The following is a 27,440-nucleotide window of genomic DNA, read 5'->3' on the forward strand; positions in this document are numbered from 1 at the left end:
TGTGTAAAAGTAAAAATAACAGTGATACCTACTTCAGTTCACTGCAGCGCCCATTCCAGCATCCGCCCCATTTCTTGCTATTCATAGCTTTTTCCTGCTTCAGACATAACATGTCTCAACAGGATGTAACACCCCTGTGGCTAGTGATTGGCTGAGTGGGCAAGTTCTGCACTGACATCTTATCTTGGAGGGCCAGCGCCAAATAATCCTTTTTTTTTTATTATTTACAAACCTTACTTGATCCAGAGGAAGTCAAACACCATGAGCATAGACCAGTTTGTGATAATGTGAAAACATTCCTTTCAAAACCCTATTGGCAATCAGACAGACACGGCTATAAATTTGAATCTTAAAAGGGACCTGAGAGCTCTTCTTACATCCCTGTTTCAGGACCATTTCTTTAAACTCTGCATTGTACCATTCCTCTGTTATTTCTGTCATCACTGATTTTACCGTGTCATAGTGTACTGTATGACCACAATTGCTATACCCAATTGTCAATTTATTTATAAATTTATGGAAAAAATAATATAGAATACAATACAATGTAAGAATACTTCAGTACTGTTTTTGAATGATACTTAAAGCGACTCTGTACCCACAATCTGCCCTTCCCAAACCACTTGTACCTTCGGATATCTGCTTTTAATCCAAGATCTGTCCTGCGGTCCATTCGGCAGGTGATGCAGTTATTGTCCTAAAAAAAATTTTTTTAACTTGAAGCCCTGTGCCAAACGTGAGTATCTGTGCCCTAACTTTGCACACCCTCTCTGTCCCTCCTCCCCACCCTCTTCATCATTAGGAATGCTCCAGGCAGATTGCCCTCTATTCCCCACCTGTGGCAGCCCGGCACATGGGCTGGATCGTTAAGGACCTGTGCAATGTTCAGCATGGAGAAAATGTTCCAGTGGCATTCTTAATGATGAAGAGGGTGGGGAGGAGGAACGGAGGGGTGATGCAAAGTTAGGGCACAGATACTCTTGTTTGGCACGGGCTTCAAGTTTAAAAGTATTTTCTTAGGACAATAACTGCATCACCTGCCGAACGGACCCCAGGACAGATCTTGGATTAAAAACAGCTATCGGAAGGTACAAGTGGTTTGGGGGGGTCCGATTGTGGGTACAGAGTTGCTTTAAAGTATTTACTTAAAACAGATATGTCAGGAAAACTGACAGATTCTCTTTATATCAAAAACCTTTGTTTTTCTGCAAGTGCCCCAGTTTACTATTACTGATGTCTACGTGATGGAGCTGCAGAAAAATGGTAGCCAACTGTACCACTAGTAGAACAACTGCAGCTGTTCTGGCTTTCTGACCTCAACATGTATCTCTTCTCATCAATGTACTATACGTGTCCCTCTTGTATAGAAATGTACTTTGTCAACTTTTTAAGGTGCTTTTCTTAACTTTTGACATGGTTGTAAAGTACTGCAAGCTTTAACAACATCTCTTTGGTGGATTGCAAAGTTTTTCTTATTTAATTATCATTATTTAGTTGTTTTTTGTTATATTTTTTTTACTTCTGACACAAATTGAACAAATATCTGGCTAACACTGGCTAAGGGACATTTTATGTTTCGCTCTTCTCTACTTATAAAGTTTTAGCATTAGACTTTGTAACCATTGCTGTTTTTTCTGTAAACTGGCCAATTGATTTAATTAGGAAACATACTATTAGTATATGTTATGTCCACACTACAGGCAGATTATTACTTTATTAAGTTTTAGTATATGAAACATTAATGTCTTAAACAGATGTGTCATTCTTGGTTGAATGGCAAGAAAAGTCTTCACCACTGCATCACTCACTCTACATTGCATGAGAAATATTACAGAACATCCTTATTGAAAAATATTAAGCTGTGTAGCATAATAAAATGTGTCATTTTAGCTATTAAAATACTCTGTAGAATGTTAATCTCCTAAATTATGTACAAAATCCAATCATTATACAAGAAAAAAAACTGTATTTTTTCCTTTTTACATGCAGAAAGGTTTCTCAAACTTTCACTAGTTTTGGCCCAATATTTCTAATGCAGTAGGATATATCCGGCTGCTTAAGAACACAGTGGAATGCTAAATGACAGAAGGCACTCGACAGGCCCCAATCCAGCAGTCTGATGATGAACACAAGGATTTAGAGCTCTGTCATCAAAAGACGTTTCATCATCTTCTCTCTTTCAAGTTCACGTCTGAGGGCTTCAGAACTAGGAAAAGGAAAAAAAGACAAGAGTAAGAAAAAAATAGATAAAATCAAGGAAGCCCTTGGAAATTATACTTTGGGAAATGACTTTTTATAAGGAATAGATTACATTAATACATTTGGAATCCTTTGTATGATTTTTACCTAAGAATATCTGTACACATTCTATTCATGTCAAATGTATTTTTCCTATTGAAAAAAAATGTACAGCTGTATTAAAAATCTGTAACATATCACTCTAAGACAGCATGTATTTTATGGCATGGCCGTTGTTGTTGCAGATTTGCGACAACGGCTGTGATTACTAGAAAATTTATGTTGCACTGCAGTCCGGCTGGAAGTCCTAGTGGCTACACTAAAAACTGACATGACAGGAACACTGACAGCTCACACAATGGAAAGTGCGGCTCTGGCCACACTTTCCATTGTGTACTATGGTGAATTGGGATGCTCCCACATCCTAATTCAGCCGATAGGTCTGGCAGCCCTGTGAAGTAAGCTCAGGAGCTGAACTCGCTCCACAGAGCACGAGGACCGTCACTATAAATGATGGGCCACCGCGATCATGCAGCCGCCCGCCATTGACCCCTGCAGTGCCGTGGCATTTAAGACTTGTGCTTCGCTCCTGTCCTGGTTGGGACTGCTGGGGTTACGATTGTTCTAACTTACTGCCAGAGATCTCTTACCTTCCTCTGTGAAGTCAGCTCGGCGATCATTGCATAGAGTCTGCCAAAGGAAGGCTCTATGTAATGATTGCAGATCACACTGATAAACGCCCTGCTATGGCTTAGCATTGACCAGAGTATGTCATGTAGCAAATGAATGTAATAGTCCCCTAAAAAGTGTAAAAAGTGTTAAATGAAAAAAAGTTTTAAAACATGACATGGCCTCTCCCCAATAAAAGTTAAAATCCCCCCCTTTCCAATTTATAAATAAAACACAAAAAAATATAATATATTGCAGCTTGCATAATTGTCTGATCTATTAAAATAATACAATATTGTTCTAACACAGTGAATGGTGTAAACAAAAAGTGGTAAAAAAAAAACCTGCGCAAGGATTAATGATTTTTTATTACATAAGTCTCATTTACACAAATATGATACTAATAAAAAATAGAGATCATGGAGGAAAAAATTAGGTCCCATACAGCCCCGTAGCTGAAAAAAATAAAAGGGTTATAAGAGTAACAATAAGGCCATTTTAATCATTTCTATTTGCAAAAATAAAGTTTTACTGTAAAAAACAAATAGTAAAACATTAGAAAAGCTGTAAACATGCATATCTCTGTATTCAGACTGACCTATAGAATAAATATATCATGTCAGGTTTACCGTAAAAAGCATTACTTAAAGAGTAACTGTCATGTTTTTTTTATTGCAGAAATCAGTAGTATAAGCGATTTAAAGAAACTCTGTAATAGGTTTCATCAGCCAAAAAAGCCTCCTTCTGTACTCAAGAAGCAATTTCCCAGCCTCCCCCCCTGACTTCTTATCTGTGCATTATCAGGCAAACACGTCTTCATTACAGAGAAGCCAGTGAAGACAGGTTCTGCTCTCTCCATTGTAAGCCTATGAAGGGGTGAGGGGCTGAGGGAGATGAGGGAGCAGGAAGAGGTGACATGAAGGTCAGCTGTTTGTAGACTCTCTGGGCACCTAAACCGCAGGATTCTGGGGTCAGAAAGGTAAGTGCTTATCTATGAACTTACTGAGAGAAGATTGCAGGGTGTTGTGCTTTGCAGAAATCCTCCATGCTCAGTCACTCCTAACAGCCCCTCCCCTCTCCATAGCCACATAATGGACACAGAAATCCTGCTTCATCTGATGTGAGGGGGGAGGCTGGGAGATTGCTTTTTCAGTACAGAAGGAAACGCTTTTAGTACATAAAACCTATTACAGAGTTTCTTAAAATCGATTGAACTGTTGATATTTAATGTTTTCAGAAAAATGACCCTGAAATGACAGTTACGTTTTAAACATGGAAACCTCCCATTTCATGGTAGATTGAAGGACACCATTACAAAGTACACTTACAAACAATCCTGTACATAGCCGTGTAAAATTAAGAGTGTTATAGCTCTTAGAAGACAAGGTGGAAAAAATGCAAACATAAAATTGAAAATTGTTGGAGTCATTAAGGTCATTTTGAGCTCTGTCTTTAAGGGATTAAGGCACTGGCATATAATTATGTGTTAGCTTTAGGGTTTGTTTGTTTTTTTGCCAAAGGACATTTAGCTAAACATTTATTTACTTACCTGTCCACCTTTGAAGTGTGTAAAGAATGTGTTGGCTGCATTGCTTGTGCTTGATTCATCAGTTGTCGTGGAGTAGCCATGTGAATTGATGGTGACAGTCTCTTTGGGGAAGGCTCTGCAGAATATTGTTGCAATGGAGTATCTAATAAATCAACCTAAATAAATAAATAAATAAAACAAATACAATTGCCTTAGTAACCATGTGTGATTCCATAAAAAACTTTTGTCTACCCTCTTCCTATTACACTGCACAATAAAAGACATACCAAACAGTACAAAAACTACTAAAAAGGACAATATCCCAAAATAGTTTGTAAAACAAATCATATACATAATTGCACAAGCCCAATGGGAAAAAATGCAGTTCCCTTGTATTACATCCCACCATCTTGAGCAGAGATTGGTCGAAGCTCCAATAACATTGGAGTGGGGCCCACCACTGAGGCCCCAGCTAGTCTCCATGACAAGTCAAAAGTTTTTTTTTTTAATAACACAAATACTTTGAGTTAAACTGCACCAAATAAGGCTAGGTTCACACTGTGCTGTTGCTATCCATTTAATGATGCAAAAAAAATACAAAAACTATGGTAAACAGTGAAACGGATGGGAAACGCAGTGTGAAACCAGTGTACTTACAGTATATGAACCCAGTTTAAGTTACAGGTGATGACCATGATATACACAGCAAGCACAAAACCAAAGGCATAGAGTATGCTAACATATACATTTGGTACTCCATTAATTTCCTGCACCCCAACTTTTATTATTTTCTAGGGGTAGAACCCGATGCACTCTATTGTAAGTCAATTATGTCTGTTGAACATTGCTGTTATCTTTTGTGTAATGCACCAAGCACTGCATTATGATTTTTGCTTACAACAATGTGATTCTAAATACAGTATAATTACAATATAACATGTGTTTCTGACATAAATCCTCCTGATACTGTACAAATCATATTTAAATATATTAAACCACAGCAGTGCAATACAAGATAACAGAAACCTGTTTACTAAGCTATTACTCTAAAGCTAGATTCTAAAAATAAGTAAAGGCCCTATTACAATAAATGATTTTATGCCATAGTTTGCTGATTACCGGCCTTTCTGGACGATAATGGTTTGGTGTAATAGCACATGTTAAAAGGCAACGATCAGCAGAATGCACTGTCAAAATGTTAAAATGACACAATCATGACACCATTGACGTTCTGCTGCCTGCCGCTCTGTGTAATAGGAGACTGCTGCTATCTTTGATGGGCCACCGAGACATACTAAGGATCACCTGGGCAGCCCACTGCTCCCCGCTCTTCCCGCTTGCTGTCTGTTTGTGTTAGCACAACAGTGAGTGAAGAACAAAGAGGAAACTACCTCCTCACATCGTGCAGTGTAATACAGCCTACAATACAAATGCCAAAAGAAAAGTTGCCTCTGGTGAGTAATTCACTAATAGAATAGTACAGAAATAGAGCACAGGGAGTACAAGGAGACATATAAAGTGAAGCTTTAAAACAAATGACAGAGGAATTCTATAAGAAATATATTATAATAAGAAATTATTTTATTAAATGGACTTAAATTGATCTGATATCAATGCTTTCCATTCTATCTTTAGATTATATATCAAAAAGTGATAGCAATAAAGAAGTAAGGCTAAACCAGTTTCTAGAAGGCTGCAGTCCATAGGAAAGAACGGCTAATAACAGTCTGCTTTTGACAATCTTTTTTCTTAGGAGGGGTTCCCTTAACGATTAAAGACACCTAACAATCAGCTATGACTGTTGCAGGCACTCAGCAGCAATTCTTCAATTTCTCTGCAGCCCTGACACAGGTGAAGTGATGCTATATAGAATTTCCTTGTTATTTAGAGTGCGGGCACACTTAAATGTGCCTGCATTCCAATTCGAAAGAAGTGATGTTCATCCGGCTGGTACTGCAGTACCGGCCAGGGTGAACTTAACATATAGCGGCCGTTCTGTGACATGGCCATGGCCGCTGTAATACAAAGTGTGAATGTGGCCCAAATCTATTGTTCTGTTTCTATTGTAATAGTGCTTCCTACTGCCACCTCTGTCTAAGACAGGAACGGTCCAAAGCAGAGGAGGTTTTCTACGGGGATTTGCTACTGCCATGTACCGTTCCCGACATGGACAGAGGTGGCATCAGAGAGCACTGTATCAGAATGGAAATCACCACTTCCTGCAGGGCATACAGCAGCTGATAAATACTGGAAGAATTGAGAACTGAGAAAAAGCTAGAGTTTTTTTAATGTTAATGAATTAATTATTTATTTATTATTTATTTTATTTATATATTTAATTAAAAAATTTTTGTCACTAGAGGTTGTTGGGGGGTATATCACAATTATTAAATACTGTTGGACTTGATAAAAATGTAAAGTATCCTTTATGGCTTATAATCTCTAGATAGATAGATAGATAGATAGATAGATAGATACCATTTAGTTTAAAAAAGACATGTAAAATAAAAAAATAAAGACACAGAGCCAACATAGACCCAAGCCATACCCATAGCCCATTGGAAACTTTATATATGAAATGACATTAAGATAGTATGACAGAAAAATGGGAAATAAATTTTACCAATTCAATTTAGTGTGAAAGGAAAATAAATAAAAGAAAAGAAAAAGAAAAATGTCAGGTTTAGTACTTAAAATATAATCCTTATCTATTATTATTAGGTAGCCCAACAAATAAAAAGTATAAGCATTTTTTGTCTCTTTTTTGTGTTAAATAGCACACATCGGATGCAACTATACAGAAACACATACACATAAAGTTACATTATAGAAGGAGAAAATAAAACTCAGCATAGCCATAATGCATGAGCTATTATAGCTATGTTTAAGATGATAACAAACAGTTAATGTGTTTAATAAATAGAATGCAGATAATACTCGCCAACATCAATTATTAGTATTAGCAATATTTTTCCAATGTGCTGATGTTGATGGATAAAGCATGGATGTATACACACCCTGAACGTGGAAAAGGAATCATATAATTTAAAACAAAACAGTCTTCAGACACAAAGAAGACACAAGAACAACACCATTATACCATCAAAGGATTGATTTCTGTGAGACTTTTTACTTACAGGGTACTGTTGCACAGTTGTATAGGGGTCAAAAAATGAATTAGATGGATCAGCAGGATATGCCTTAATCTTAAAAAAATAAAGAAGATTCATTATTTGTATTTAATGTTAGTAAAACATATAGCATAGCCTGAAGAAATGTGTATGTAAAAAACAAATGAATAAAATAAAAAAAGTACTGTTCAGTATTTTCTTCGATTAATGAGGCTAAAAGTTGCCCATTGCTCTGTTTCTGACTGTGGTTGACATATCTTGATAGGACATCACACAAAAAAATAAAAAAATGAAAAAGGAACAGCCAGGGAATAAATATTTACTGTATTCTGTTGTTTTTTTTTTTTTTTTTTCATTTTTTTTGCTCTAAAAAACTTCTAAAATACATGTATTGTATTGTATAATACTCATTTTCAGTACTGCACGGCAATAACCCAGTATAAAGAACTATTTTTCTCCCCAAATACATGCAATTGTTTAGGTAACCCAGCCTATAGGCTCTGTTTAGAAAGTGCAAAAAATAAATTTACCATAATTTGCATAATCATTTTTTTTCAGAATTTGCTGCAATTTGAGAAAACCACAGCAAATATGCAGGAAAAATACTGCAAAACTGAACTGAACACAGCCAATTGGCAGTATATTTCAAGGGAATCAGTCACTAGGTTTATGCAACCTTAAATGAGGGCAGCATGAACTATTGACAGAAATGCTTAAAGATTGGTGTATTACTTACATTCTGTTGAGCCGTTCTCCTAATATGCAGGGGAATAGGATTCTTGCTACACCATTCCCCCTCCTCCAGCTGCTGCTCAACAGTTGACTGCCTACACACAGCATAGATAGATAACTGCCAATCAGCAGCTGGTGGGTGGAGTTTTCTGCATCTCATGAATATCCAGGACTACTGGGCTCATGCACATAATGGAGAGGACTTCATACTGTCCATGTTATTCAGGTGGATGTCTCGGGTCATCTACACAGAACAATGTAAGTGATACATCATTCTGTTCAGCTTCTCTGTCACTACTTTATTCTACCCTAAGATAGGACAGTAGAAACCTCTCTTTAACCTCTTAAGGACCCATGACGTTCCAGAACGTCATGGGAGCTTGTCACTTAAGGACCCATACCATACCTGTATGCCAGTGGGTTCGGCAGTGGAATGAAGCGAGCTCATGAGCTGAGCTAACTTCATATCACGTGGAGACGAGCTGCTATCAGCAGCCAGGTCTTCACTGTTAATGACGGGCCACAGTGATTGCGTGCCGGCCAGCCATTAACTCCTGCAGTGCGGCGATCGCAGCACTTACAACAGATACTATTGATAGCAATGATCAGTCTTTTTGATCTAATGTAAAAATGTTAAAATCCCTGTAGCGTACTGTAGCATGCGTAATTGTCCGATATATTAAAATAAAACAATATTGTTACCGCACAGTGAATGGTGTAAACAAAAAGCAGTAAAAAAAAGGGCAGAATTTATTAATTTTTATTACATTTTATTTAAAAAACTTACTATAAATTGATCAATACATCTCATCTACACATATCTGATACTAATAAAACTATACATCATGGCGCAAAAAATTACCCCTCATATAGCCCCATATGTGAAAAAATAAAAGCGCTATAAGAGTCAAAATAATAAAACATTAGAAAAGCTATATAAACTGTATATGACTGTATTCAGACTGACCTATAGAATATATATATCATGTCAGTTTTACCGTAAAGTTAATTACATAAACACGGAACCCCCCTCCAAAAAAAAATAAAAATTGCAGAATTGATTTTTTTTTCCAATTTCCCCTCATAACTAATATTTTTGGGATTCTGTTATCCATGCAATGGTAGATTTAAAAGGGCCATTACAAAGTACAAATCTTATCACAGGGATTTAGACCACTGGGGGCTCCCATGACCACCAGATTGGGGACCTGCATCTCCCATTAGAATCATTCCCTGGTTGCTGCCATTTTGCTATTACTTACACAGACAGCGAGCGAGGGGCCGTCTGAATGATCCTTAGTTCATTTGGGCAGCCCATTGAAGTCATCGCCTAATGCACGGAGTGATGTACAACATACTGGTTGTAAGCTTTCAGCATGCTGGAAGATTACAATCAGATGACATTGCGTATGTTGGCTAATCATTTCCTCTCAACATGTGCTATTACACTAAACGATTACACTGGCCAACACATTTTCAAAAGTTGTTTGGTTCCGAGATAAAATTAGCCATTTCTTAATGATTTTTATGTGCTAAATTCAAATATCACAAGGAGAAATGTGAATTGGCTCTAGTTTCTATGATATGGAAGAGTTCTCATGTTACTGTTTTGTAAATTGTATAGAATACTGTATAATAGCAGACATATTTATTACTTCTAAAATCATAAGGAAGCAAGTTTACTGGTCATAAACTTTTGAAATATATTCATAGGAAACTTAGTTCTATCTGAAATCAACTACAATTTACAGGCAGATCCAAGAATTTTTACAAATTAATTATGTTTATTAAACTCTGGAATGTAGGTCCCTATTGAATGGCTTCTCGGTGCATTTACACATGTCTTTTGTATTCATACATGGGATTGTCTCTGATAACTGTCCAACAGTAATCTGCAAGCATTGATGAGTTCCATTGAGGCTAAGTTCACACTGCGTTTTTGCAATCCGTTTTTTTGCAAAAAAACGGATGGGAAAAAAACGGATGCCTTTGTGTGCATCCGTTTTGATCCGTTTTTCCATTGACTTCCATTGTAGAAAAAATGGATCAAAACATATACATATTTTTTTACGGACACAAAAACATAGCTGACACTACTTTTGTGTTTGTCAAAAAAAACTGATCCGTGTTTTGTTTTTTGTTTTTTTATAATGAAAGTCAATGGAAAAACGGATCAAAACGGATGCACACAAATGCATCCGTCTTTTGCAAAAAACGGATGAAAAAAATGGATTGCAAAAATGAAGTGTGAACCTAGCCTTTCCCTGATACCTTTTTTCCATATTGGTTATTCTAAGATGATGCAATAAACCAGTTGATGATGTAATACTGAAGATGCAAACTTTTCCCAGTATTGTATCACAGGCTGTGAGAAACATAAAAAGTACGTCTATATCTTGAAAATTAGAGCCAATTTCAAAATTTGAACATCATTTTCGATCTCAGCATCCCAAAATTAGTTAAGATAACCTGTTTTCATGTCGGAACCTTTTTGGCCGTTGACCAGTGTTATCGGTCTGAACAGTCGATAATCAGCCAAGTAAGGACGATAATCGTTGATTGTAATAGGGCCTTTACCGTTTATCTTTACAGCAGCAGCTGTTTCTTTAATTTCTTCTCACATAATAACTTGGACCAGTAACCCCCTTCCCCCTCCACATGTTATCTATAGTAGTATAATGTATATCATCCCTCAGCACAGTGCCAGTATTTTTCTTGGATTCTTACACAATCTCTTAGATAAACCATCTGGTGGTGCTTATGGTGTATAAAACTGGTGTATAGTTTTGTACAGTGCACCAAATTACAGATATTGTAATGATGTATTGTAAGGCACCGTAATACTGCTTTGTGCATGTGCTCTTAGATAATAGATCATTGCTCTAATGACATGTGACAACGAAGATGACATAAAACCTTGTGTCCTTTTAATAAAAAAAAGACATAACACAGAGCACCATGCACTGTTGAGTTCAATTATGAAAGAAATTGTTGACTTAATACTACTATATTTTGCATGATACTTGAATCATTGTTCTACAGTGTTTAAAGGTCCCCCCTTCATGTGCTGCCCATATTGCTTTACAATATTTCCCAGTGACCTCCATTTCTTGTTCTGAGTAAACACAGATACTGTAGCTTTTGTCTAATAAATACAAGAATTATTTATTGAAAGCATATTAAAATGTCACTGAATCATGAAAGAGTAATGTATTTTAGGGACAATACAGCAAACAATTGTAAATGTTTCATTATGCTGTATAAATGTTTAAGTTATTTTGTGTTTAACATTCTAAACTAGGTAAACATTTATATAGGGTACGCCGAACAAAATAGAACACCAAGGATGAGAACCTGGCTGTTGGTAAACACTATTACTCTAATCTTAGTGACGAAACCAAAAACAAATATTTCATTTTAAAAAATTAAACACATGCTTAGATGTAGAAGAGAGTAATTTCTAATGGCAAGTGATTTGGCAGCACACATCTTAGAATGAAAAAGGATGAGATACATAGTACAGAATGGAGTACTTTCTACATGGATGTGCCAACTTAATATCAAGATTCCCTTGTTTTTAATTCTTAAAAGCTAAGGCTGCTACAATTTAGAAAAAAAAACACTTCAAAAAATCAATGGAAGACAGATCCAAACATATAAAATAGGTGCTCTTTGAAAGGAGCAACCCTTTTGTCTAGACCAAATTTCCTGCAACTGACTTGTTCGAGTATATTCCTCTAAATACCATTTTTCACTACAGAGTGATTTAATGGAATTGCTCAGTTAACAATGTACACAATGAACTACAATTATGCCCCACTTCAAACTTTAGGAAAATCTGTCAAGATTTCTTACGAGGAAATGCGGACAGATTTCCTGATCTATAGGGTTGTATTGGGCACTGGTACCCTACAGAATTCTTTCAGGAAAATAGGTCAGGAAATTATAGATTATAGTTTTCTGAACGCATGCCCCCATGGAAGTCTACAAGAATTACTGACACTTTCCAGATGCGCATCAGGAAGATCTCTAGAAATACTGACTGTACAATACATTTTTTTCCCTCATGGTTTTCTGACGGTAAATACTGATTATTGTCAGAAAACACTAATGGTTTTCTGGAGGAAAGAAGGGAAAGGGGGAAGGCGCCCTTACACGTCCGGAAAATCAGCCTGGAATTTTGGACCCATAGGATTTTCGGACTTATAGGGCACATAAGTCACGGACACCATAAGTCACGGCTAAGGATCAAAGGAGACCAGAGCAAGAACCAGATGAGATTATCCCCATATGACTACAAACCCCACCATGTCCCACTAAACAGTTCATGGTGGGCGTTGCTGTTTTGCAGCCTGTGGCCAACCAGGTTGTAGAACTACACCCCCATCAACCCCAATTGGCAGTTCATGATGGGAGTTGTAGTTCTGCTATAGATTAGAGGGTGGCACAGTAGAACTACATCTTCCAGCATTCTGTGTTTGGTAATATGCAGAACTATATCTCCCAGCATGGTGTGTAGTAATATGCAGGACTACATCTCCCATTATAGTGTGGGGTAATATGAAGGACTACACCACATAATGGGAGTTCTAGTTCTGCAACAGATTAGAGGATGACATTAGACGAGAGGGAGACAGTGGCATAGTACACGAAGGGGAGATGGTGGCAAGGTACATGGGGGGGAGATGGTATCTGCCATGGAGCTCGAACTTTGAAGGTTTCCAGTCAACAGTTCCAGCCTGGCTGGTATTCACCTGCCCACTTGGTGTGGCAGGGAGCTGAAACCTTCCTCCAATCCGGTTAGGATGACCACTCCCATGAGTCTGTGTTCCACTGAGACCACTTTGTGTCTCCTTGGCCACAGACACTTGTCATAATAATAATCCCTTGCTCCCGCCAAGTGACAGTTCTGTGACTAATGTAAAAAGAAATTCCCAGCACTCGCCAAATCTTCTGCAAGGTGATTTATTTACAAGTGCAAGTACAGACAGACATCAAGGACGCGTTTCGGCGTATAGCCTTTCTCAACAAGTCTATAATATGCTCCAACAATCACTGGCTTTATACATGTGGTGGGCGCTTCAAATCTGACGTCATCACAGCCGTGGCTTAGACGCTCCCTCCTAACGTCATCACAGTGGGCGTTGATTGGCGATCAGCTGAGCGTCACATGAGCGGACACATCACAACCATGGTAACTATATAAACAATCTCGTTAAAGTATATAGACTAGAGACAAAACATAAACTGAACATTTACAAACACAAAACAAGACATGATACACATTATGTTAGTAACACCAAAATAGGTGGTGGAATTAGTATCACACAAATTTACATTAACCTTCCACCGTCTCGTTTTCATTATTTTCAATAAGACATATCTAGAAAAGACAAGATATAAAATTAGATAAAAAAACTATCAACAGATCATATAAATACAGCACTAAGTGAGTACAGATAAATCATAATCCCTGTTAAAACACATAGGTTCTAAAGTTTGCAGGGTATGGATCCAAAACGCTTCCCGGCGGCGCAATATTTTCTTAATGTTGCCGCCTCGTCTCGGTATCTGCACTTTCTCAATCACTTGGAATCGCAATTGTGCAATATTATGATGGGCCTCTCTGAAATGATGGGGTATGGGTAACAGCCAGTTACCGCACCTAATAGTTGATTTATGTTTGGAAACTCTGTCTTTAATGGGCTGAATGGTCTCGCCAACATATAATTTACCACAAGGGCATATGATGATGTAAATCACGTTCTTACTATCACAAGTGAACTGTCCCTTGATGTGATAACTCTTGCCTGTAAGCGGATGGTTGAATGAGCTCCCCTTCTGGACATTATTGCATTGGGCGCATCTAAGACATGGAAAAGTACCTTGTTTCCTTTGTGTGAATGTTCTTTGGTTATCACTCACAACTCCAGCGCCTCTATCTGCTCTTACCAATGCATTGTGTAAATTGGGGGCACGTTTATTGCATATAAGAGGAACAGTACAGAACTCCTCTATGTCCAGGTGTGCCTGAGTCAGTATGTGCCAGTGTTTTTTAATAATACCATCCACTTTGGTGCTAAATGGATGATATTCCCGTACAAAAGGAATTCTTTTTGTTTTTGTTGTTTGTTCTCTTGATATAGATGTGGAGGGTCTATCTGCTTCTACAAGAATCTGTGTGGGGTATCCCCGATCATGGAAACGGCCCTTCATCTCTTCTACCCGTACCTTACGGACCTCGGGATCTGTAACCAGCCGGTTGACCCTCTGTATTTGTTACCTTGGGATAGACCGTTTAACCGACAGGGGGTGGAAGCTGTCGTAATGTAAAATACTGTTCCTATCCGTGGACTTACGGAAAAGGTCAGTTTTAAAGTGACCCTGTGTATCTTTAATAACAGTTACATCTAAGAAGCTGATAGACCCATAGTCACTGGTATGTGTAAATTGCAATTCCTGCCAAATAGAGTTAAGATAAACCATAAACTCTGTCAGGGTCTCATGTGGTCCCCCCCATACGCAGAATATATCGTCTATAAATCTGCGCCATATTTTGGCGTACTGTACAAACAGATGATTAGAATATACAAATTTCTCCTAAAAAAAGCCATATAGGCATTTGCGTAGGGGGGGGCACATTTGACCCCATCGCCGAGCCTCTCTTCTGCAAATAGTAAGCCTCCTTGAACATGAAATAGTTCTCATATAAGACTACTGCAAGTAAGTCAAGAAAAAAGCCATTTTACAGCCTCAATCCCCTTATGGTGTTCAATTGACGTGTACAGACTCGCGACATCAATTGTTACGAGACTGTCCACGACAGAAACACCTTGTATCTCATTGACGACCTGCAGAAAATCGGACGTGTCCTTAAGGTACGATTTAGTGCCTTTTACCCAAGGTGTCAAGACTCTGTCTAAGAGGATAGATAATGGGGTAAAAACAGAATTAATAGACGCCACGATGGGTCTCCCTGGAGGATCAATCAGAGTCTTGTGCACCTTGGCTATTTTTTGAGGAGAAATTTGTATATTCTAATCATCTGTTTGTACAGTACGCCAAAATATGGCGCAGATTTATAGACAATATTTTTTGCGTATGGGGGGGACCACATGAGACCCTGACAGAGTTTATGGTTTATCTTAACTCTATTTGGCAGGAATTGCAATTTACACATACCAGTGACTATGGGTCTATCAGCTTCTTAGATGTAACTGTTATTAAAGATACACAGGGTCACTTTAAAACTGACCTTTTCCGTAAGTCCACGGATAGGAACAGTATTTTACATTACGACAGCTCCCACCCCCTGTCGGTTAAACGGTCTATCCCAAGGTCACAAATACAGAGGGTCAACCAGCTGGTTTCAGATCCCGAGGTCCGTATGGTACGGGTAGAAGAGATGAAGGGCCGGTTCCATCGGGGATACCCCACACAGATTCTTGTAGAAGCAGATAGACCCTCCACATCTATATCAAGAGAACAAACAACAAAAAGAATTCCTTTTGTACGGGAATATCATCCATTTAGCACCAAAATGGATGGTATTATTAAAAAACACTGGCACATACTGACTCAGGCACACCCGGACATAGAGGAGTTCTGTACTGTTCCTCTTATATGCAATAAACGTGCCCCCAATTTACACAATGCATTGGTAAGAGCAGATAGAGGCGCTGGAGTTGTGAGTGATAACCAAAGAACATTCACACAAAGGAAACAAGGTACTTTTCCATGTCTTAGATGCGCCCAATGCAATAATGTCCAGAAGGGGAGCTCATTCAACCATCCGCTTACAGGCAAGAGTTATCACATCAAGGGACAGTTCACTTGTGATAGTAAGAACGTGATTTACATTATCATATGCCCTTGTGGTAAATTATATGTTGGCGAGACCATTCAGCCCATTAAAGACAGAGTTTCCAAACATAAATCAACTATTAGGTGCGGTAACTGGCTGTTACCCATACCCCATCATTTCAGAGAGGCCCGTCATAATATTGCACAATTGCGATTCCAAGTGATTGAGAAAGTGCAGATACCGAGACGAGGCGGCAACATTAAGAAAATATTGCGCCGCCGGGAAGCGTTTTAGATCCATACCCTGCAAACTTTAGAACCTATGGGTCTTAACAGGGATTATGATTTATCTGTACTCACTTAGTGCTGTATTTATATGATCTGTTGATAGTTTTTTTATCTAATTTTATATCTTGTCTTTTCTAGATATGTCTTATTGAAAATAATGAAAACGAGACGGTGGAAGGTTAATGTAAATTTGTGTGATACTAATTCCACCACCTATTTTGGTGTTACTAACATAATGTGTATCATGTCTTGTTTTGTGTTTGTAAATGTTCAGTTTATGTTATGTCTCTAGTCTATATACTTTAACGAGATTGTTTATATAGTTTCCATGGTTGTGATGTGTCCGCTCATGTGACGCTCAGCTGATCGCCAATCCACGCCCACTGTGATGATGTTAGAAGGGAGCGTCTAAGCCGCAGCTGTGATGATGTCAGATTTGAAGCGCCCACCACATTTATAAAGCTAGTGACTGTTGGAGCATATTATAGACTTGTTGAGAAAGGCTATCCGCCGAAACGCGTCCTTGATGTCTGTCTGTACTTGCACTTGTAAATAAATCACCTTGCAGAAGATTTGGCGAGTGCCGGGAGTTTCTTTTTACATGTGCTATACTTTGGCCCAGGCACCACCAGTAATCGGAGTGCCGACCTCCACTTGTTACACGAGTTCTGTGACTAAACATGTGTGTCTGCCATCGTGGCCCCCATGTTAGGAAATTTATCAATGAATCAAATGGAATTCTCTTCACAAAACAAAGTGAATTAACAGCGCGATTCGCAACGAATGTTGCTTTGCTTATCTCTTCTTAAGACCAGTAACTGTAAAAAGAATGTTGCTATTAGGTGGTCACATTCTCAGATATATATACAGTATACATGCATGTCAGCTGTATCAGTAAAAATTGTTCTGGAACATGTAAACATTCTCAAACACTTCAATGACATTATTAAAAGTACTTCACTAGTCAAGGGACAAGGGCAAAGCTTACTTAATTCAGATATTTCAATCCCTGGGCCAGAAGTGTTGTACTTACTGTATGTTACTAAGGTAACCTAATTGGAAGAGGTCTTAGAGGAGTGTAAAAATGAGAAGCATTACTAAAGCCACACTTTGCATATGTTCTTTTTTGTGACAAATATTACTAGTGAGAGTAGGTTAAAGATTTCCATATGAAGAAATTATTAATATTAATTCATATACACTTTTGCAATGCAGCTCACACACATTTTGGTTATATTGCACTAAATACGCAACCAGAAAAAGCTAAAAGATCCATATCACACACATGTAACTCTGCTTCAGAATACAGAATGTGATCTACATGGCAAAGCTCTATATTAATTGCAATAATCATTTCCTAACATAAAATTTTGTAATTTGCACGTTGCACGTTGGTACACGGGGCAATATGGCTTGATCAATTCATATTCCAACATCCTGAAGTTGGTTTTTTAAAATAGGCTTAGCAGCATTAGTATCAGCCATAGGTGTGATGTGCAGCCGCTCCTCTATCTCCATGTCGGATTTTGTATTTTTCTCCCCTTTTTGAGCAGCTGGCACTCCCCTTTTAAAGACCCATGTGACCCAAGTCAGCAGAGCATATACCTGTGCTCACACAACAGTACCTCCATGTTTTTCCCATTCTGTTTGCAGCAGTTTTTGATGAGTGTAATACCTTATCCATACTTGTGTTGTTTGGGGGCAGCCTTCCTCGTCGGTGGTGCTGGCTGGGACTTTTGGGGGGGGCATTTTGGGTCTGGTCCTGTGACATGGGGGTTTCAGGGCCACTCCATGGCCTCCCTTCCCTGCATGTGCACGCTTTGCGGGGGTGGCGGTCACTGACCGACACGGTGTGGAGTTAGCGGAGGGACCCAGGAGACCTGCACGTTGGTACACGGGGCGATATGGCTTGATCAATTCATATTCCAACATCCTGAAGTTGTTTTTTTAAAATAGGCTTAGCAGCATTAGTATCAGCCATAGGTGTGATGTGCAGCCGCTCCTCTATCTCCATGTCGGATAAAATTTTGTAACCTACTCTGACTAGTAATATTTGTATCAAAATAGAACAAATGCAAATTGTGAAAATAATCCTTTTTATTTTAAGGCAAGCTAAGCCTTTTTTCAATAGGTAGCCCACATCTGAATTCACTGCAGCCGCACTTTACACAGAGGATTTTTTTGGGGGCCCCTGAGTTATGTGCAGGGCCGGTAAATGCACTAAAATAAAAACTCCTCTCTCCTTATCTCTCTCCCGATTCAGGTTGTGTCTATAACATATGTTACCTGTGCTGAAAGAAAGAACAGGGGACAGCAGCGCCTAGAGACTTGCAGTGACGGCGGAGCATGTGGGAGGTTAGTTTTGTTTTTAATTCTGTCTACTAAGGGGGGTGGGGGGGACAACAGTGGTGGATATACACTGACTGGGGACTGGGGTTATACCTTTTTCTTTGTTTTAGTCCCACTCCTGGTTTTGTTAAAATACTGACCCAAATACTGACCCAAAACTGTGTGTGGACAAGTACAAGCTTGATTGTAAATATACACTAAAATGAGTTCAGTAGTGATTAATCACTGAATTAGTTGTCAAATACAATGACCCTGTCAGTGACAGGGTGGAGTAATGATCAATGAATGAAGCCCTTTTGCGCCATTGTTGTTTCGCAAAATGACTGACATTCTTACTGTTTCAGGGTATGTTCACACTGAGTTAATCAGACGGAATTCCGCAGCGGAACTTTCCGCTGCGGAATCCAGTCTGTCTCAGCGTCCCATAGTCTGTCTATGGGAGAGCGCGCTCCTCCGCTGCCGTGGCTCTCCTCTCAAAGAAGTGACATGTCACTTCTTCGAGCGGAGAGTCGCAGCAGCGGAGGACCGTTTGCTGTCCCATAGACAGACTATGGGACACTGACATAGGTAGGATTCTAACAGGTGGAATTACTGTCAAATACAGTAGTTGACAGGATAGGGATTTCCAGCACAAAGGCATTGCAGCCCCAAGACACACCACACACTATTTCCTGTTTCCATTTTGGTGGAATAAAGTCACATAGACACCATTCAGATGGATTCTTTTACTGCATTTTATTTAACAATGCTGCTGGTTGATTATTGATTTTCCAGATGACAGATTTACTCTTAAACTAGGGAAGAGATTCGAAAGTAAAGTATGAAAACATACCATTGGTGTAGCTTCTGTGAAGTCCATCAAAAGATCCCCGGGTTCTAATGTAAAGGAGCCGCTTGCTTTATTGGGACTCTGCAAAGATATATTTTGAAGAATTATTTTCTTCCTAAGCACCAATAAAAATTTTGAAATCTGTGAGTAAATATTACATATTGTATATACACAGTTCAGCTGTTGCATATAAACTACTGACAGATATTAGGCAGGTGGCTTTACAGGCTATGGACTACTTTGCAGTTTGTGTGTGTGTGTGTGTGTGTTTTGTGTGGCACAATCTTTCCCTGTCAATTTAGTTAATGTCAATCTGACATAAAAAAAAGTCATTTTAGTTCTTTTTTTTTTTTACAAGAGGGAGCAACTATTTACTGGGGAACACATATACCTACTTGGGGCAGCCCTGAATACTATAGGGCAACTAAATTAACTAGGCACAGCAATAGTGAGGAAACTAGACTTCATGGGAGTAACTATACTGTGAGGACTATATCTACTGCTGCAGCTATACCTAATGAAGGCAACTATATTAGGGGAAACCTCTACCCACCAGGCACAGCTCTTGCTACTAGGGGCAACTATACCCACTGGGGACAGATCTACCTGCTGTTCAATAGCTTTGCATACTGGGGGTTCTACACTTTGAACTCTTTACTCACTTAGGGACACTTATCTATTTACTGTGGGCACCTGTATACGAAGAGTGGCTTTATTACTATTTAGGACACTATAGGTGGGGCAAAGGAGAGGAAACCTGAAATGTTTGTCCAACAGATCCTATGGAGAGAAGTCGTGGTTGGAAGAAATCATCATGAAGGTCTGGGCTGGATGGAGAAAAAAGTCAAGACTCTGACCTGAGAAGACATCTCCTGTGAGTCATTGAATGTAACTGCACCATATTTACCTTCATACTGTGGGAACTGTATGGGAGTAATGTTAGGACCCTATTACACTGAGCATTAAAGCGACTCTGTACCTACAATCTGCCCCCCCCCCCCCCCCCCCAAACCACTTTTACCTTCAGATAGCTGCTTTTAATCCAAGATCTGTCCTGCGGTCCGTTCGGCAGGTGATGCAGTTATTGTCATAAAAATTTAGTTTTAAAATTGCAGCCCCGTGCCCTACTGGCGTATCTGTGCCCTAACTTTGCACCACCCCCTCCGTCCCTCCTCCCCACCCTCTTCATCATTAGGAATGCCACTGGAACATTTACTTCTGTTTGAACATTGCACAGGTGTCTTAATGATCCAGCCTATGTGCTGTGGTAACACAGGTGGTGAGGAGGGCGCGGAGGAGGGACAGAGGGGCGGTGCAAAGTTAGGGCACAGATACGCCCGTAGGGCACGGAGCTGCAATTTTAAAAGTACATTTTTATGACAATAACTGCATCACCTGCCAAACGGACCCCAGGACAGATCTTGGATTAAAAGCAGCTATCCGAAGGTACAAGCGGTTTGGGGGGTCAAATTGTGGGTACAGAGTCGCTTTAATCGGCCAAATCAGGACGATAAAAGCTCTATGTAATAGAACAATCAGCCGATGAAACGATTATTGGCTGATCGTTTCTTTAGGCCCAGAGCTTAATTATTACACGTAGCGATTCACGGCCGACAGGTGATCATAGTAGTATAAAAAAATAAAATATTAACATACTTTGCCACGCTCCCTGGTATTTGCACTGACAGGCCGCAGCCGCTCAGTCAATCACTGTCTCAGCCAGTTATTGGCTGAATGGCAGCGGCCTGTCAGTGCAGAGACCAGAGCAGAAGGTAGAGCTGCAGACACTGGGGAAGGCCTCAGAGAACAGAAGGTGACGTGGTAAGGTAAGTTAATACTTTATTATTGTACACTAAAGGCAAGGGCACTAAAGGCCAATTTAAACTTGGTGAAAGACAATGATCAGCCGATGATCAGCTCCTCGGCTGATCGTTGACTTTATTACATCGAGTGATATCTGCCCAATTTTGCCTTTTTGGACAGATAATTGCTAGAAATGAGCGAACCGGGTTCGGGTTCGAGTCGTTCCAAACCCGAACGTTCGGTATTTGATTAGCTGGGGCTGCTGAACTTAGATAAAGCTCTAAGGTTGTCTGGAAAACATGGATACAGCCAATGACTATATCCATGTTTTCCACATAGCCTTAGGGCTTTATCCAAGTTCAGCAGCCCCAGCTAATCAAATACCGAAAGTTCGGGTTCGGATCGACTCGAGCATGCTCAAGGTTTGCTCATCTCTAATAATTGCACTTTGTAATAGGACCCTTAGTCACTTTTTAAATAGTTGTAATACATTTTCCACCATAAGACTGCTGTCTAGAATAAGATGAAAAACATCTGATGGACCTTCTGTTCTCTCAGTTTGAAGATAGTCATATAGTTTCAATAGCTCTCAGGCAAATATTCATTTTGAGTAAGCCTAGGTATCACACCCTACTGTTTCAGAGCACTAACATGTTACAAAATCAATAAATATACATAAGGTCCATTTTGAACTTTAACTTCTTGGGAAATCTGGATCCTAGATTTAATATCCAGAGTGTTGATGCCTGAATGCTGAATGCCTCTCTATTGTACATTTTCTTTTCCCAACTGCTGCCTCTGATTTTTTAACACTTTTTCTATGGCTTATAGAAAGAAATATTACAGTTCATTATTATGGCAATTAATTAAATGCCTTGCAACCCCAAAGACTTTGGACCCCTTTTGTGTAATATTGTATATATGCTCTGCAATTCTAGTTTCTAATTTACGTGATGTACATCCCACATAACTCTTATTGCAAAGAGCAGCTATCCCAATTCATAAATGATTGTACAACAACATACTGTACATCTAGTACTTCCACATGGGAAAAACCTGCTTGTGAGAACCATATCTTATTTTCTCAGTTTTTTGGGGGGACTGTGGGTGAGATAAGATTACCTACTGTTACCCCTCGTTTTGCTACCATATTAACCCCTTCTTTTACAATTGCATCCAACTTATCATTCTGCTGTAGAATAACTAAATTCTTATATAAAATGTGTTGGATAACATTAAACTGTAAACTATATGAATATAAGAACGCAAACTTAGATGAATTATGATGTTTTTTTTTTACTGGGGAAAACAAAAGAGAAATACAATCCCTATCACGTATAGCTTTCTATACCTGTTCAAGCCCCAGGGTGAATATGTGCGTTCCAAGAGCCTATTATTAATATTTTTTATTTAATTAGATAAATCTCTACCATCAGAACATGCTCGCTTGGTCTGCAGATATTCCCCCTTTGGTATCCCCAAGATGGTGCGTTTTGGGTGGCAACTAAGTAGCTTCAAGTATATTATTACAAGCAGTTGGTTTCCTGAAGAGAGATATTATTTTACCTGTCTCACCTTCACTCCTTAACCCCTTCAGAACCGGGCCAATTAAAATTTTTGCGCTTTCATTTTTTCCTCTTCATGTTTATAAGGCCATAGTGCTTAAATTTTTTCACCTACAGACCCACATGAGCCCTGATTTTTTTTGTGACACCAAATCTGTTGCTGAAAGGCTTCACAACACCCACACAATGGGATACCAATGAGTTAACTTCACCCACAGCACCCACAGGCTGGTTTCACTGGACATTGGCTTAATAGCACCCACACCGGGATACCAATGGGTTAACCACCCACAGACTGGTTTCACTGGACGCTGGCTTCACAGCACCCACACAATTGGATACCAATTAGGATTACTGTACTCACAGACTGGTTTCACTGGACACTGGATTCACAGCACTAACTCTGGGATACCAATTAGGTTAAAGAGGAACTCCAGATAAGAAAAACTTCTTTTCTATTAAAAGTACATTAAAAGTTATATAGATGTGTCTATACAATGTATTACCGTATCTGTATGGTTCTGCCACACTGGTAGGTGATAGAAATCCAGGAAGTGAAAAAAATATGGGCTCTGTGCGGATCCACATGTGGATCTTCCATGCCTCTGTCTCACATTGTGTGTGTTTGCTAGGCACAGACTGATGATACAGAGAGGGGGCAGGGCGTGATTCACCATCTCAGACTGGCCAGAAGCAGGTGTTTCAGCTTCGCTGATTGTGCAAAAGTCTACAGAGAAATTAGGGCTATGTTCACACATGTTGGAGTGCCATTGCAGAACTGCAGCATCTGCACAAAAATGATGCAGTAACACAATTAGATAATGCTAAACAGCAGATAGGATAAGAGCCAACACTGCCAATCCCACCTGCACAAAAAACAAGGCATAAACAGTATATCCCATGTTACGGTGGGTTCATACTGAGGAATTCTCGCGGATAATATCCGCGGAACTCCGCTGTCTGTCCGCGTGCACGGCCGCGCGTCTTTCCCCTGGCTCCATAGACACCATTCTATGGGCCGGCTGATTCCGCTATCCACCGAAAGAAGTGACACGTCATTTCTTTCGGCAAATAGCGAAATACGCTGGCCCATAGAATGGTGTCTATGGAGCCAGCGGAAAGGCGTGCGGCCATGCGCAGACAGACAGCGGAATTCTGCGGACATTATCCGTGAGAATTCCTCAGAATGAACCCACCCTAAGATGGTAGCGGATAAAGTCCTTTTTGTGGGAATCAACTTCAAAGATAAAAGATGCTTGATCATAATATCTGCGTGGAGATGAAAAGAAAAAAAAAATTTTTTAAAGTTCTTTGCTTTATTCCAATATCAGCATTACAGGTAGAGAATACAGCGTGCTGTGCAGGTGGGACCACAATGAAATTATAAAGTACTGCAAATAATTCAGTAACACAATGAAACTGCAATGTGTGAACACAGCCTAGATGTTCTACAACAGCTTTGGGCAGGGAATAGACAGCTGAGGTAAAGCAATGCATTCCGGAACCTGTAGGTCTGCTTGCAAAGTACGGCCGGAGGTCCACGTAAGTTAGCGTCTCTGAGCACTCTCAGGACAATGTCTGTTTACTGCCACATTATCCAGATGTGTTAGTGGTTCATTTGTGTCTCTATGAAGCACTGTGTCGGGAGCGTAGGCAGGGGCAGTGTAGGGATTGTGGCATAAGGGATAGCACGGGGCAGGGGATGCCCTTTCTAGGGCGATAACCCCGATAGTCCCTGAATGAGCAGGGGTAGCTGTGGAGCACCAACTAGGGAATCGCAGGGTTGAGTGCTCCCAGCGTATAGAACAAGACTTATTCTGTTCTGAGAACTACCTCTGTATATTTGTATATATATCTTTGCTGGATTTTTGTCTTGGATTTATAGGTGTATGGTGGCAACTACACATTGGTCACTACCCTGTATACTAAATCAGATCTGTTTGTCATATGTAGCATGCATACATTAGGGCCAGTGGCCTGGTTTTAAATGGTGGAGGTGTTATATACACTGGATTTGATTTTGGCCTTTAAAGATTTATTAAAAGTTAAGTTTTAAAGTTGTAAGCGCCCATCTGTGATTATATTTTTTATACATGAATATAAAAAATAGATAGTAGAATAGAAAATTAGAAAAAAAAAATTCAAAAATTCTTTAAAAATTTGTTCACAACAAAAAACAGATTCCAACTATAGGTCATTTTCTGGTCATACATTCCCTTTAACTTATAGTAAATGTTAATTTACTTTGTTAGACCCACATTATTTATCATACAGAACTATAGACCTTCTCAATGGAGGATGCTTGGGAGTTTCCACTGGAAGCCAGAAGAAGAGCAGCCCTCTGTTCTGCTGCGGATTCTGCAGCTACTGCAGCCAAAGCTGGGGGCAGATCATCTTCATCACTGTGGTTACTAGAAAAATAAAGACAATATTTAGAATTACCATTACAATTACTAGTGACTACAGTACACATTATAACTGCTGTTAAGGGAATTACACTCAAAAGATTTTTTTTTTTTTTTTGTAGAAAACAATCATGAATTGGATTGAATCTTTTAGATGGATACAGGGTCAGGCCATGTTCACACGTCGTATTGTAAGGGCTTGAGTAGATCATACTATTGGTTACGGAGCTGTCATATACATTTTTGACTCATCATTCCAAGGCTCTTGCTAACATTCTTTAGTTTCTTCATGAATGAAGAGGCCTCTATGTTGGGTTTGTTAGTCCCTATCCATAAGTGATTAAGCTCTTACCTGAAATATGGAACTTAGAGGTGAAGCTATTCTTAAGCAGACATCAGCAAATATTCAAAATTTACAAATATGCAAAGACCTTAATGGTGCGTTTACACCTACAGGATCTGCAGCTGATTTTCTGCAGCAGATTTCAGTTAAATAACTGAACACAGCATCAGATTTGATGCTGTGTTCAGTTATTTAACTGAAATCTGCTGCAGAAAATCAGCTGCAGATCCTGTAGGTGTGAACGCACCCTAAAGGCGTATTTCCATCTAACCATGGTATACCAATAGCCAACTGCTAATGTATTTCTTCCCCTCATACATTTGCACACAGCTTGGCTGAGCTTGCATGTGTTCTGAATGTTGACAAGTGACTAAGCTGCTGCTGCAATACTACTCTGGTGGCTTATCTCCCTTAAAAACAAAAGGAATGGGCATGTTAAAATCTAAATACATGATCCTTTTCTTCCTGAACATCTGTTGCCAGGAGGACCCCATACACACTAAATTGTCAGCCGATTCGCCGAAAACAGTGGGGTTGTTTGACATTATTCTCATCTGCATAACCAGCTCACAATCACTAGAATGGAGCAATTTTGCCATTCCCTGTAGAGCATGTATAGGAGAGTGCTGATAAACAGAAAACTGAAATGCAGCCTCATTCCTAAGAGTATTTTCAGATGTTCAATCAAACATGACATTTTTTCTGTCCATCTTTAGTGTAATATAGCATCATTTCCTGATTAGAAGTATACAAAAAAGTAAAGATTTGCTTTAAACTTTTGACAATCGCAATATTTATATTGAATTTATACCTAAAACAATACATAAATAATCTCAACTCACTGAATTCACTGAAATGCGGCCGCAGAAAACTGACATGTCAGTTCTTTGCGGCACTGCACAGGATCCCGGCCGGAGCGTATACGATGTGTATACGCTCCGGCCGGGATCCCATAGAACAAGAGGCAATGTTCCACACTGCATTAAGTACGTACTTTTAGGTATTGTGAACATAGCCTTATGTTGCAGGGCGTGCATTGTGCCTATTGGAGAGTAAATATTGTATGCAGTAATTCTGCATACAGTGTGCAGACGAGTCTGATTCTTTGTCCAATGCGTTTTCCCCCAAGATGCTTGGACTGCTTAGGGACAAACAGCAAAAATTAGCAAATTTTTGCAAATTAACCACTTGTCTTGTCCAAAAATATGCAAATTCTTGCCATCTGTGCTGCTCTTGCCAGAAAGGCAGGGAGAAGGCAGGGCAGTTGCACACAGAGGGGGGCTGTTTGTGCTGCATTTATAAAGATTTACACCAGCACATCGGAGTAAATTGTTAGTGAAATTTACTCAGCTCTGAGCCAGAGCCGCTCGCTTCATTGTGTGAACTGACAGGGTTTCCTACGGCCGCAATTCACTGAATTGCAGCTGCAGAAAACTGACATGTCAGTTCTTTACGGCGCCGCACGGGATCCCGGCCGGAGCGTATACGATGTGTATACACTCTGGCCGGGATCCCATAGAACAATAGGCATTGTTCCACAAAGTGCAAAGTACACTCGTTGTTGCCGATGGCAACAACAGCTGCACTTTTATGTAGTGTGTAGTGGTAACTTACAGATAATGTTTTCTCTGGAGGTGCTCACTTTCAGTTTTCTTCTCTATTTGACTTCCTCCAATTTCTTTCAACTGGGACCTGGGCTGTATTTGCCATTAGGCCCTTATTGTCCAGTGCCTTATTGTAAGTACACAATGTAACAA

General features: G+C 39.4%; 1 protein-coding gene across 1 annotated transcript in view; it reads right to left on the reverse strand.

Annotated features, from left to right (window-relative positions):
• Window positions 1-1,114: 1,114 nt before the first annotated feature.
• Window positions 1,115-27,440, reverse strand: part of LOC138784169 (band 4.1-like protein 4B) — a 73,207-nt gene continuing 46,881 nt past the window's right edge. Inside the window, exons 7-11 of the mRNA XM_069959680.1 lie at window positions 25,220-25,346; window positions 19,571-19,648; window positions 7,573-7,641; window positions 4,457-4,611; window positions 1,115-2,206 (exon numbers count right to left, since the gene is read on the reverse strand). Of these exons, the coding sequence (XP_069815781.1) occupies window positions 2,137-2,206; window positions 4,457-4,611; window positions 7,573-7,641; window positions 19,571-19,648; window positions 25,220-25,346 (499 nt within the window). The 3' untranslated portion in view covers window positions 1,115-2,136. The remainder of the gene's footprint in view (window positions 2,207-4,456; window positions 4,612-7,572; window positions 7,642-19,570; window positions 19,649-25,219; window positions 25,347-27,440) is intronic.

Source organism: Dendropsophus ebraccatus, chromosome 2 (assembly GCF_027789765.1).
Source record: "Dendropsophus ebraccatus isolate aDenEbr1 chromosome 2, aDenEbr1.pat, whole genome shotgun sequence".
Taxonomy (NCBI): domain Eukaryota; kingdom Metazoa; phylum Chordata; class Amphibia; order Anura; family Hylidae; genus Dendropsophus; species Dendropsophus ebraccatus.